This window comes from Podarcis raffonei, chromosome 10 (genome assembly GCF_027172205.1).
Source record: "Podarcis raffonei isolate rPodRaf1 chromosome 10, rPodRaf1.pri, whole genome shotgun sequence".
Taxonomy (NCBI): Eukaryota; Metazoa; Chordata; class Lepidosauria; order Squamata; family Lacertidae; genus Podarcis; species Podarcis raffonei.
Window position 1 is genome coordinate 44,791,037 of NC_070611.1, and position 13,833 is coordinate 44,804,869.

A 13,833-nucleotide genomic window follows, 5' to 3' on the forward strand; every position below is an offset into this window, starting at 1 on the left:
CAGTTTTTTTAAATTGTCCATATCTTCCTGTCCGAAAGACAGGTGATTTAACAGTGAAAACAAGGAATACACAGTATGTACAAGGCTCAGGTATACCGGTAATTTACCCTTCAACACTTTGTATAAATCTTATGCAATAGCTCCCAAGTACTCTCCCTCTTTCACAATTCTGTCCCAGTAAGATATTTTAAAATAGGAATGTGTACCTCTTAAAACAATTGTAAAGGCACCAAGAGTGTGTTTGAACAACATGCATAATGTCTTCAGCAGTTGTTTGTACCTGTGGGCACCTCAACCCAACATCCATTGATACAAAATGCAGCAGCTGTATCCTAAACTTACTGTTTCCAATGAAAACCGCACAAAATACAACACAATTTGTGCTTTTGTATGAAGTTTATATGAGTTAACGTCTATGAAACCCAACTAAAATATTACAAGAAAAAAACTTTTTTTCAACCATTTCAGTAGGGAAGGGTCGGGCAGATCAAAGCACCCAGGCATCCCGCTAAGTAGGCGGGTCACCATAGGGACGACCTGTACCCGTTCAAAAATTCCTCTCACATTAGCAGTGAGGACCCGGGCGTCACCCCGGATCATTATTTTCCTTACTCATAAGTTTAAGGCATAAACCTCAGCTCTGCAGCGAAGGCACGTAGTTGAACGCAGCAGCTTTATAAGTGAGGATGAGCAAAACACAGTGAAGCCAAGGGACCACACCAGTGGCGAAGCGCAAGCTGGCTTTCCCTTATCCGGGGTGCAATTCGTGAAACAAAGACGAAATCCCCCCTAGCGTGTGCAAAAACAACCCCTCGCTCGGCCACCGGAGCGCATGCAAATGAGCACTCGGGCTCCGAGGGATTATGGGAATCTAAGCCCTCGCGAAGTCCTTCGCCAGCGTCGCGAGAAGATCCACTTCCAGGGCGTAGGAGAGGTGGGAGGTTGCGGAGGGAGAGGACGCGGCGACACCGGAAGTAGTTGGCTCTCACGTCCGGGCTTCGGTCGCAGCGACTTGTCTCGGGGCCTAGCGACAACATGGCGGACTTGTCTCTGGACGAGCTGATCCGGAAACGTGGCGTCAGTGTGAACACGAAGGGGAGGTGAGCCGTGGAAGGAGCCTGGAGGGCGGAGAGGCCCCCCCTTGCCCGCGAGGGTTCCCTTCCCCCCACGTCGCTGCCCGGAGGCGGGATCCGTGCTCTGCTCCGGCAGGATCCGGCTGGGGATGTGCACTCGGTGCTCCGATTGGCGCTCTCTCCTGTCAGTCATCGCCCACTGGAGCGTTCGGTTCTGCTTGGCCGTTCTCGGCAGTGAGGTCTCCGAGGCCGAGTGTGTGTGTGTTTCGCACCATAGACGTGGGTCTGCGTGGAGAGGGGGCAGCACCCTCCTTCCGCAGGTCTCTCGGCGCCTTCATTGTACTGATTCTGGCGCTTTGTCCCTAAGGGCGGCCCAAAACACTGTGTGTATTCCAAGTGGGGCATCTTGTGTGCTGAGATGGGACAGTATTTGTTTCGGGGTGACAAACTATGCGCTATAGCATACAACCAATAACTGATTGTAGAGACTTTTGGGGTGGCTTTGTGCATTGGGCCGGCCCTGCTTCTTCGCCTTGTGCATCATACAAAATTATTGGCCTTTGCTTTTCATAGTGCCAATGTTTCTGTTCCTGAACGCTCCTCTTTTTTTGCTACTTTTACACTTCCTTTGACATGCAAGGCGATCTATAGCCTCCATAAACAATTGTTCTATTATAAGATTGAGCCGTTTCTGAAGAGAATGGTCTGTTGCCTTCAGTTGAATTCACTACTGGATAACACAAGTTAAATCCACAAAATAGAGGGCATGCTTTCGCATGGGAAATGTTGCAGAGAAATTTGTCTCATTAGAGAGCATTTAGATAAATAAATTAACAGCTTTGCTTATCTGCAGTGAAGAGGTCACATCTTTACAATGTTGCCAAGGGAACAGGCAGCACTCACCTTTCATTCTGATTCTTAGGCAGTGTCCACCAGTTTGAGCGAAATGTCTTAAACAGAGAAGCAAAAAACCAGCCAACATGTTCTTTGAAATATAGTTAAGAATTAATTCTGATTTCCCCCTTTCCCCTCCTATAAAAGCATGTTTTCCATTTAATATTAGGATGTTCTATTGTAATTGAAATGCTGCTTGGTAAGCTGACTAGATGTCAGTTACATCTCTTAAATTCCCTGTTATATATATATATTTAACCCTGTATCCCATTTCAACCCATTTTAACAATATCCCAAAATTTTGGTGTAGTACATGCATTCTTCACAAACACAGATCTGTGGTTGAAATATGAATTTCAAAGCTATGAGGGGCAAGCAATTCTATCTCTGTTAAATATTAATTGTTTTCCAAAGGAATGTATGTATATTAGATTATACTTGTCAGTCAACTTGTATAATAACACTGGATTCCATTGTTGGCCTTTTCGCAGGTCTTAGTGTCTTCCCTTTTCTTTCACCAGCTCCAGCCTTCTCTTGGAGTTCAGATTTTAAAATCTCTGAACCTTCAATTTGGCCCCTTCTATCACTTGGTGGAACTCTTGGGTTAGATCATAGAATTGTAGAACTATGAAGTTGGAAGGGATCTCAAGGGTCATCTTGTCCAACCCCCTACAATGCAGGAATCTCAGCTAGATCATAAATGACAGGTGGCCATTCAACCTCTGCTTAAAAACCTCCAAGGAAGGAGAGTCCACCATCTCTCATGGGAGTCTGTTCCACTGTTGAACATCTCTTACTGTCAGAAAGTTCTTCCTGATGTTTAGTCGGAATCCATGTTTACTCGGAATGTGAATCTATTGGTTTGGGTCCTAGCCTCCGGAGCATGAGAAAACTGCTCCAGCCCTTTAAATATTGGAAGATGGCTATCATATCTCCTCTCAGTCTCCTCTTTACCAGGCTAAAGATACTCAATACCCTCAATCATTCAAGGCTTGGTTTCTGGACCCTTTATCATCCTGGTCACCCTCCTCTGCACACATTGCAGCTTAACTTCTTAAAATGCAGCAGTTTGTTTGCTTTTAACACCTGACATTTCTGTTCCAGGCTGAACACAAGGCCATTATTTGGCGGTAGACCTCGAATTGGTGTTCAACAAACTTTTCTAAGCAGATCAGCACCAAGTGTTGGTTTCCAGAGGACATTTGATGCACGACAGAAGATTGGCCTTACTGATGCCCGACACAAAATTGGCGTGAAAGATGCCCGGGAGAAACTGCTTCAGAAAGATGCCAGGTTTAAAATCCAAGGAAAAGTGCAAGACGCCCGGGAAATGCTGAATTCCCGAAAGCAGCAAGTGACCAAAGTTGTTGATGCCAGAGAGAAGATCAGTCTGAAAAGGAGCACTCCTAGTGCAGCCGTTGTGAAAGCTGCTGTGGAAACGGTGGCCCCTGCCATGAAGATCACAAAAACAATTCAAGTAGGTTATAGTCAATATCTCTGCAGTCTATTGTTGTCTCTCCAGCACTATCCTATGTGCTGGCATCTCCTGGAGCACTAGTTGCATGTATTTCAAGGGAAACAGTTGGGGAAAGCATTAATGTGGCATTATATCACATGTGTAATACAAAAAACGAAATCCATGAATTTGAGTTCTGAAAGTGTGCTTTGTTTCATAATCTGATAATTAAAAGTAGAGATCTTAGTTCTTCCTTTAAGCTTTGAGTATGCCATCATGATGAAACATGGGATTTCACTGAAATATTTAGGTGTTAATGATGTGTCTTTTTCTCCCCATCACAGCAGAAGGCTGCAACTCCATTGCACACTCATCCTGCATGCATGAAGGTCAACATTGTGAACAATCACACAAACAAGCAGGTGTGTGCCATTCAGTAACAGAGTGGAGTTGTCAATTGTTGTAAAATCTAGTAATCTTTGAATATTTGTTTAATATTTATTTCAGTTGCTTCCAGTGAAACACCCTGAAGTGATTTTATGTTTGATTTTGGAAATTGGCATTATAAATTAATTTAAAAGTTTTACTTGCCTTATGTTCACAGCCTGCAGGCTGAGAGTGTTATCTGCATCCATTTCATTCATGTAACTCACAGTTTCCCATATGTGTAGTATCTTGCAGTGACAATTCACAAAGCAGATTTGTGGTGCCTTTGGATCTTACCCCTACATTCTTGCACTCGCTTATTACAATCCTTTCAGTACTTAGGAAATATCATTTTTAACTTCTGGCCTCTATGTCTACCTATTTTGATGTTATTGGCCAATCTTGTATTATCACAGTACACCTGTACGGGAAAGAAATCCTGTTTGCTCTGTCTGCCATTGGCTAGTCCTTTATGTTACAAAGTTGTTGGGCAGATTAATGCTTAGCATTAGTGCTGAGAGGGATTGAAGAGACTCTGGGCCAAACTGAAATTTATGGCAAATGTGTGTCTGCATGTAATGTACTTTTAAAAAATGCTAATTGCCACTAACTGGGAGGGATGCAGTAATAGATTGTGATGGGTGGGATATTTAACCCATCCCACACTGTGATCTTGAGGAAATTCCCACTTTTCAAGCTGCTGTTTGCATCAGGAGTAAGGTCCCACTGACTCCTGTGGGAACTTTCTGCACAATGCAAATTGTAGCAGGGGAGGGAATTTCACTTCTGATGATGACAGGGAGGAAAAGGTTACATTCCCCCTCATGCCACAATCCTGATCCTCACCCACATCTGCACATGGATATTTGCATTTTAGAAATTGTGCATGTTAAATACAAAGGTGCATTTAATATCATGTTTAGATTGAGTCTTCAAATTTGAGTTGAATTGAACAGCCTGGGGTTCCTGTATTGCAGGGGGTTGGACTAGATGACCCTGAGGATCCCTTCTAACTTTACAGTTCTATGAATGCTACTTAAAAGTCCTTTTTATTTTCATGTCCTGGTATTAAGATGCAGCAAATAAGAGTGGCTACATACATGTATTTGCTGAGGCATATATTCAGAAAAACCTATTAGTAAACATGTATAGAACTGTTTAAGTGCATCAGTCTAGACTCTTTAGAATATCTGTATTACATCAGCAACCAGAAACATCAAATCAACCACTTGCATTTATATGTTACTTGGGGGGGGGGGTTGTTTCTTTTCAGTCTCCGTATGATGTAGAAGATGATGAAGAAACTGTTTCTCCCCTTCCTAATAAGCAAATGAAGATCACTACCACAAACAGCTTTCTGCACAGTGCGGTAAGGGTCTGTCTCATTAGCTTCTCCACTCCCTCTACTTCCCAGTGGACTTGTACTTTGGTTGTTTTGCATGTGCTCGCGCTTGTGTTGGCTGAACTTACTGGTTCCAGGTTTATGGTATTGCATTCTTTTACCCTAAAACAGGGCAGCAGATTGCTGGCCCATGGGCCAAATGTGGCCGATAACAGGTTGCCATCCAGCCCATGCCCCATAAAGTGAGCTCTTGTGGAGGAATAGATCTCTGTTTCCATCCCAGCAGTCTACTCTGTTTCTGTGCAAGGTGCAGAGAAAGAAAAGCGATGGGAAGTTAGGGAGAAAAGGGGTTTCTTTGTCCACTGCCAGTAGGTGGGCCATGTCCACTTTCCCCCATGGGAATGGGGCTCTTTAGAGCTCCAACGGCCCCCGAGCTGCTGCTTGCACCTGTACCAAACAGAGTGGCAATAGCCTGCACTACTGGCAAAAACAAACTTGCTCGTTCTCCTGCTCTTGGGTCTGCAGTTAGTCTGTCTTCTCTTTGCTCAGGCAAACCAGTAACTGAAACTGTGCTGTGTCATTTGACTTTTTCTAATCAGAAAGACTCATTCATACTAATCATTTTCAAGGCATTTCATGACAGAGAGTTCTGTGGGCTAAATGCATTGCCTGTCTTACATAGGGACTTTATTTTATAAAAGAAAGATAAAGAATATTTTATTTACACTATCTGTAGTCAGGCTGATCATGTGCCCGTACTCTTGTCCTAAGCTAAACCTCCAAAACATCCTAGGCAATGGAACTGTGTCACTGGGATTAATAGGATTATTCTGGTGGAAATAGAACCTGGATTGCAGCCTAAATTTGATATTCTGGATAATCTTTGTCCATTTAAAAAAAAACACCTTTGAAATGGACAACTAAAATGGTGTGTCGCAATCCAGAATGGATTTATGCTGTGATGTTAAGGGGTATGGTATTCTGATTTTCTTTATGAGTAAATAAAGATGACACTTCCAGCACATTATCTCACATTTTCCCAAGATTGTAGTAACTGCCTTAAAACTCTAGGTGGTTTCTGCCATTTTTAGACCCTAGGGACCTAGTTTTTGAAAGATTCTTTCAAAGTTCTTTAGCTTATGTCCACTTACTTGAAGTAAAATCCATTGAGTGTGGTAAGATAAACATGCATAAATACTCTGTTAGTTTATCCTTCTCGTCTTAAATGCTTCTTGCATACGTTATGATTTTACTACATCACAATTTCTCTTCTTTTCCAAACAACTAATAAAAGCTTCGTTAAGATCCTTATTTTCCCAAACTAACAACCTGATTAGTTTGACCTGATTGATCAAAAGTAGTTGTGCAAGGATAAGGTGGGATGGAGGGAGTTTTCCTAACTTGTAAAATAGTTAAAAGTTAATAATGGAATGTACTGTCTTTACACAAAATGTGAAATCTGTTTTCAATACATGATAATTCAAGTATTTCTAACCCGCAACAATTAACCAGTGTGCACAAATACTAAAAGGAATTTTTGAATGCATTGGCTGACTTCAGGGACTGAATAGTCTTGTCTACGTCACATTGGCTTTATTTCTAAGGTTAAATCTTTATGGAATGGGAAATCTTGCTGGATAGCTGCTGCTTAGAGGAGGAGGAATTAGTCCTGCTTCTTGCACTTGCAGTATTCAGGGATTTGTGTTCTCCATTTACGTAGGCTGGACTCAGTGGCAACAAGTTCTCTCTGTCAAAGACAGTCCCCCTCACGAAAGTTGTGCAGAATGACACCTATACAGCCCCCACAGCTCCACCGTCCCCCATCCGGACAAAGGCCCTGACAAACATGTCCCGAACCTTGGTGACCAAGGAAGAACCCCCCAAAGAGCCACCACCAGTTGAGGTGAGTCAAGGACACAAATATCTTTTTGTGGCCGTTACAGCTTCCTATTCTGGATTTTCATAACAAGAAGAAGAATAAACCCTGTTCAAGTGCAGCTGAATGGGGGGAAATTATTTCCTTCTTCCAGAGAAAACGGTGGAATTGGACATGGTAACTTTGAAGAACTGGTAGAATCTGAAACCCATTTGCTTCTCATGCTTGCTGTGCAGACATTTGTCATATATGATTTCTTGTTGAAATATTCTCAGAGATTAACAGAATCTACCAAAAACAGTAGAAATTAAATTCTGAAGGCTGGATTTTGCTGAATCTTACCCTTGTCTTTCCCCTACTTCCTCAAAGCCCCATTTACTTTGATCTATCTCCCCACCCCCCAATCCCAGACTATATGTATGTGACACATTTGTCTGTTTCTTGGCAGCCGGCCTTCAGCCCATTAGAAGGTACTAAAATGACTGTGAATAATCTGCACCCTCGAGTCACTGAAGAGGATATTGTTGTGAGTACTGTATATTGTTGAAATCTGGGATTTGGTTGTGTCTTGTATCCGTGTTCTACCCAATGTTTATAAAGTAAAATGGAATGTGTGCTTTCTTGGGAGAGCCTGGAGAATCTTAGGTGGTAGCATTAAGGAGCTAGGTAGATGTCTGCAAAAGCTCCAAGACGCCTAAATATCTTCAGAAAAATTAATTGACTTGAGAGCAATCTAACGACTTTGAGGAGAGCCACCCCTGTGTGCTCCAGAATTACTCTCCTGAATGAAGTCCTGGCAGGCTCCATTGTGTTCTTCACACAGTAGGAAAGTTTCCAAAGTTTGTGAAATCCAGAACAGTTTGCAGGCAGCGCTCTGACGCCAGGTTTACTGTCACATTCCCTCTGACTTTTGGTGTGGGGGAAATGATCCCAGTGTAGCTTTAGATAAACTGGGTGTTCTGTTGCTCTACATCAGGCATGTCCAACTCCCAAGAGACTGCGATCCCAGTATTAAAAAACTGGCAGTGATCTACCCATTGTCATTGGAGGGAGCAGGAGCGTGCGTGGGGTGGATGGATTGCCCAGAATTGTTGAGCTTTTTGGGGGGAGGATTGCACAGTTGTTGAGCTTTCCCCCTGTAACTTTATGTACACAATAAGGATCCCACAATCTGCCAGGGATCTACCAGTCTACTGGTTGGACATCCTTGCTCTACATGTAGTTTCCTGAGGATATACGGGACGTTAGGAATACAAGGACTTCTTCGTGTAATGCATGAGAAACTTTAAGCATTCACTCTCACAAGATGTGATTATTAGATCATGCAGCTTTTAAAAAGGAGCAGACATAGTTGTGGAACGTGGCTCTAATTGTGGATAGCTAAGTCGAACCTCAATTTATACTACCTGTTGAGTAATAAAGTACTTTCGTACTCTGATTCTGAGTTTATTACCTAAAACATGGATTGTGGGGTGAGGGAGGGGCCTCTGGCCCGCAGACTTAACTAGGTCCACTCAGCCTCCCAATTTGGTCTGCTCTGCTGTTCTTCCCCGGCCACAACCATATGTCACTCAGCTGATATCATACAAACAAAGCACCCGCCGCAAAGGAATAATCAGGAGCCTTGCCGTGTGCTCCCAATGTTCCTTTGCAAGTGCTGTTTGTGTTCAACACTGTTCAGATTGGGTGCTGAATGCAAGCCACTCTGTTTTCACCAGGGTCAGAGCCTGACAAATGACATCAGATGATTGACAAGAGAGAATCCTGAGTTATTGGTCAATTGTAGCAGATGGAGGGTCAGCCACAATTTGAATTGGTCCTGTGGCCAAAAAGTGTTTTCCATCCCTGACCTAAATATATTTATCTGACTGTTGTTGGAAACAGAAGGCTGGACTAAGTGTTCCTCTGTGTGCTCCAGCAAGGCAACCTCTATGTTCTTAATGTGTGAGTGTTCAAATATCAGAGTTGGCAGCTGTGGCCTTGACTTCCACACTAAATTCCACACTAACAAGAAATGCTTACAATCACTGATAACAGTAGGAAAGATGAGCTAAGTTAAATAAAACTATACTGTACTGTGCTCTTTCCTCAGGAGTTGTTCTGTGTATGTGGTGCCCTAAAGCGAGCCCGTTTAGTGCACCCCGGAATGGCTGAGGTGGTGTTTGTGAAGAAGGAAGATGCCATTACTGCGTATAAGAAATACAACAACAGATGCTTGGATGGTGAGTGTGAGCCTCATGTAGAACGCAGAAACGTTTTACTTCCCTGAAGATCTCAGATGGTACTTCTTCTCTGTGTAAGAAGTCAGGAAATTATTAATTAATTGTTAATGACTGCCATGAGGGGCTGAGCAGTTCTTAGACTATTATTGTATCAGGTGTTTAGAAGACACAAAATTTGTTCATATTGGAGTGAAAGTGATCTTGCAGGCACATAGATGATAACTTGCCCCTACACCAACTGGATATACAGTAATACCAAGTTTGTGAGAATTAATGCTCTTGAGAGACTGCAGAAACTTTGCTGTTTCAGAGTTTGGGTAAGTAGTTAGGGTATTGGCATGAGGAGGGATATTGGTTCATTTTGTCCTTGTTTTTATTATGTATTTTGTGTTTTTATCTTGTCTTTTTATGCTGTGACTGCTCTGAGCTCTGCAGATGCAGGGCAGTATAGAAATTTAATTAATAATAATAATAATGTATCTCAAAATAGAGAAGCTTAGGCTCAAACTGTGTATAATGGTGGCAAATCTGTGCATTCAAATCCAGGGATCTTGTTTACTGAGTAGAATGGATGCACAGTGAAGAAATCTATACCACTTTCCTAAGGTTTAATACTTGGTTTTCTTTGTTCTTCTCCATCAGGCCAGCCAATGAAATGCAACCTTCATATGAATGGGAATATCATCACATCAGACCAACCTATCTTGCTGTATGTGCATATGGGTTTGTGTTCATAAAACTATGGTGTAACATTTTTGCTCCTTCACAAGGTGCCATATAATTTTTGTACCCAAGCAAAATACCAAACAAGAGTTTGCTGATATTCAGATTAAAGCTTTTTTTTACTAATTTTCCTATATATCCAGCACTGCTGTTCAGATTATCATCTGTATGAACAGTTGTCCTTCCATCTAAATATGGCAGTAGGCTTCTCCCAGCCTGTAATTGCTGGCTTAATAATCGGAACAACAGTTTTGGTTCAGCAGTATAAATTGATCTGCATTTCACCATTCGACAACTATTGATGGTGGGGCTCCCTAGGGTTCACTGTGTTCTTCTTTTCCCTTTCCATAACTTTTTTTACCTTAATCTGAAATCCTGAAAAGTACACTTGGCTTAAGCTAGCTATGCAGGCAATGGATGGTAATTGCTGAAAAGAGTAAGCTCTGCTGCTTGACTTGACACTTGTTCTGTTGTGAGGCTAAATAGTGTATCTCTTCTTGTTCTCCCTAGTCGATTGAGTGACACCCCCTCAGTGAAGAAGGAAGGTGAACCACGTCGGACAAGTGTAGGAGCCGCCTCAAATCCACCAGCTGAAGTGGATCCTGATACCATCTTAAAAGCACTCTTCAAATCCTCAGGGACCTCCGCCTCTGTGCAACCTACAGAGTTCAAAATCAAACTTTGAGGAGTGGCAGGCAAGGAGTGGACTGGAAAACTTGTTGAGCGTGGGAGATAGGGAGACAAGTGTGGGAACGCAACTGATGTTGTGTTTGACCATGCTGAAACCTTTGTTTTTCTACAATTGCTACCTTCCTGTACAGTAGTGTTCTCCCTAATGTATGTGTTCTGTTTTCATAGTTGGAGTTTTTGTCCACATATTTCTAATGGAATAATCTTCCCTTCCTCCAGTGATATATCACCAAGCTTAGAACATTTAACTCTTTTTCCTTTGTTTCAACCACCCTACCTGTATCCAGCCAGTGAAAAGTGCAGCTAGCAAAGGATGTGAGTAGCATCTGTTTGGCACTTGCACCCTTTGAGTGAGATGAGAGTCCTTTTTGCTTTTTATTGATGATGGACTGCATTTCCTTTTCAATTCAGCTCTGTCTATGGCAGAGGCCAGGATTTGGTAGCGGTTTTAGCTTTCTGAAATTGTAAAATTAGTGAAGGAGAAGCAGCAGCAAATGTTCTCTTCGTTCAGCAGCTAATGGAAGGGACTGTGAAGGCAATGCAAATAGGTATAGACACAGGAACATAGCACATCTTACACTTCATCGTCTTCTTTTGTCGTTGTAATAATCTGCTAGTGCACTGAGAGAAAGAAGCATGTGCCCTGGTGTTGGTGTACTCTTCAGTCCAGGAAGTCTCACAGATGCTCTCTTTGTGAGAATGCATGGGCTTTCTTTCACTTTGTACCATTTACAATGTGTTTTTACTATGAAATTATGTATTGGGCAAGAAGAAAGTGTTTCTGGCTTCAGCAATCACTTCTCATGCCTGATGCCTTAGAAGCACTGCAGTAAATAGAGGTCCTCATTCGTTCAGTCCTGACAGATTCCAATGCACCACTATGTTTTGTAGCACCTACACCTTTCTTGGAGGTTAATGACACCCAAATAAACTCCAATGATAACCCCCTAGGAACTATTTCTACAGGGCATCTGTTTTTACCCTACACTACCTTATCCCTGAGTGTAATAGTCAGGAAAAAATCCAGCCTCCTGCTCTCATGGAATTGTCAATTGTAAGAGTTACATCTTTCAGTACTCTGGGCATGACTGCTGCTACTGTACAGCACTGTTGCTTATTTTTCTGTACTGGGAAATGGTGGGTGTCTCTTGTGGTTCATATAGAGGAGAATCTTCTTATTGGTTTGGCATAGAACAGGGATAGCAGGAAAATGAGTTGCCTATAGCAAATGAGGATGATTTGTTTTTTGGCCATGCTGAATTTCCTCTGACATGCCAGTCTTTGCTAAGACAAAAACATACTTCCTTTTTCTAGCAACCCATTTAGTCCAGTGAAAATGGAAAACTGACAAGGGTTAAGAATAACTGCATTGGTTTTATACTAAATAAACATGCAGATACTTGTATGGGGGCTTGCATTTTTATACTTCCAGCTACAAGACGAGAGCATTGCTGTTTATCTGTGCTAAAACCTTGCAGTGTAATATATCTGCTTTCTTCCATTGTAGAACCTGGTGCTCAGTGGATTCTACATTCCTTTTGCTCTTTGTTCTGTACAGTTTCTTAGTTTCATTTAGCAGGTACACACGTTATGTCACACAATAAACCTTCACAACATGGAAGGCACTTGCTTCCCAATGGGTTTTTTAAATCTGAATTACTAATTTAAGACCGGTCATAATTTCACCCTTACTGGGGAGATGTGCTTATGAACGACAAATGATATTTTGTGCAGAACTGCTGTTCCCTGTACCTGTGTTTCATTAGCAGTTGGTTACAGGGGAAGGGAAGGTTGGGGCTGGAGGACATTATGTATTATGTTTCTGAATAAACGTTTGTTATACAGAACCTGTATTTTGCCCTGCCTTCTTGGATTGCAAGGAAATCAACTGATTAGTCAATAGAGTCCTGTTGGTTTTTCACTTTTGGGGGTGCCTGTCAGCAGAATCAAATAATAAAGCTTTCTGTGGATTGTGTCTTTTAAGGCTGCTGCTGGGGGCTGCCATGTTTGAATTCTCTCCCACGGAGATGGGAGGGAAGAAGACCCAGTTCCCTGACATGCTGTTCTTTATGTGCAGGAAGATTTTTTTGTAGGGAATGTTTGAGAGGTCATGAGAGAATATTGCACAGTCTATATCAGTGAAGAAGAAAACAGGATTATGCGGCATAAAAACAATATGCTATTTCATCTTCTATGGAGCTGTTTTGTTTGACTATAGACTTCTGGGGTATTTTGACAGGTTTGCCACATACTCACTCATCTCTGTTAAAAGGAGAAATGAAATAGAAAAGCATTTAAAAAACAGACATGTTACAACGCTGTTTTGATCCAATAAAAATACTTGTAAAGGTTTAAACATGTAATGGTTCTGGAGCATAGCAAAGGGGTAAACTGAATGACAATATGATTTTCCATCTATATTTTTAGCTGGTAAGACTTCTCATTACTCATTAAGATAGCTGTAGATATTTCAGCACCACCACTTCGTATCTTTTGAGTTCAGCTGTACTACTTGGGAGAGTATGTGAGGAAGCCAAGGTTCCCAAACTGGTCTGTAGACCAGCACTGGCCTTTGATCTTTGTTCAGGTGGCCATTAGCATGTCCACATTAAGTATTGAGTTTTAATTGTATGCTTTTGCTTATTTTGCACTCCAGTTTGGATGCAAAGTGTGATGCAATAAAATACAAAAGCAAAAAAGAAAGAAAAACAATTTAAAAGTATATAGCATCTAGCAAAACACACTTAACACCAGGAATAAAAAAATCATTAAATTGCCAAGACCCTCAGCGATTTTAATGGCGGGGAGGGGAGCGCCACTAGCTTAATTTGAATCTGAGCTGGGCCTTGGCGCCTGTTCCCTGGGCGCAGTTGCGACCACCGAGCAAAACGAGAAGATGCGCGGGAATCTAACTGGGCTCCATCATACTGCTGGAGCGCCTGCGCACGCGCATTTAGGAGTAAGCCCCGCTGAACACAGCATGCTTTGGATTAGGATTGCGCTGGAGCTGGAAAGGCCGCGTTAAAGCGAAGGACGACTGCTGGAGAGGTGAGGGGGCGGCTATTTTTCATAGCACCCAGACCCGCCCCCCGGGAATTAGGACTCTCCTTCACACCGCCCATCCTGGGCAC

The 13,833-nt window shown here is 42.4% G+C and overlaps 1 protein-coding gene and 1 non-coding gene across 3 annotated transcripts; one reads left to right on the forward strand and one right to left on the reverse strand.

Moving 5' to 3' along the window:
• Nucleotides 1–479: 479 nt before the first annotated feature.
• On the reverse strand, nucleotides 480–629 carry LOC128422939 (U12 minor spliceosomal RNA). The gene has a single exon (XR_008332624.1). It is a non-coding gene; the product is annotated as a U12 minor spliceosomal RNA (small nuclear RNA).
• A 313-nt stretch (nucleotides 630–942) lies between these two features.
• On the forward strand, nucleotides 943–12,549 carry POLDIP3 (DNA polymerase delta interacting protein 3). Of its 2 annotated transcripts, none has more exons than XM_053405658.1 (9): nucleotides 943–1,100; nucleotides 3,072–3,444; nucleotides 3,768–3,845; nucleotides 5,123–5,218; nucleotides 6,912–7,094; nucleotides 7,516–7,593; nucleotides 9,160–9,289; nucleotides 9,932–10,012; nucleotides 10,523–10,615. In XM_053405658.1, the coding sequence occupies exons 1-9, from the start codon at nucleotides 1,036–1,038 to the stop codon at nucleotides 10,528–10,530; spliced, it is 1,092 nt and encodes a 363-aa protein (XP_053261633.1). In that variant the 5' UTR covers nucleotides 943–1,035; the 3' UTR covers nucleotides 10,531–10,615. The 2 variants fall into 2 exon arrangements, with proteins under 2 accessions (XP_053261633.1, XP_053261632.1); XM_053405657.1 differs by having other exon boundaries at nucleotides 944–1,100; nucleotides 9,932–9,998; nucleotides 10,523–12,549.
• The last annotated feature ends 1,284 nt before the right edge of the window (nucleotides 12,550–13,833 follow it).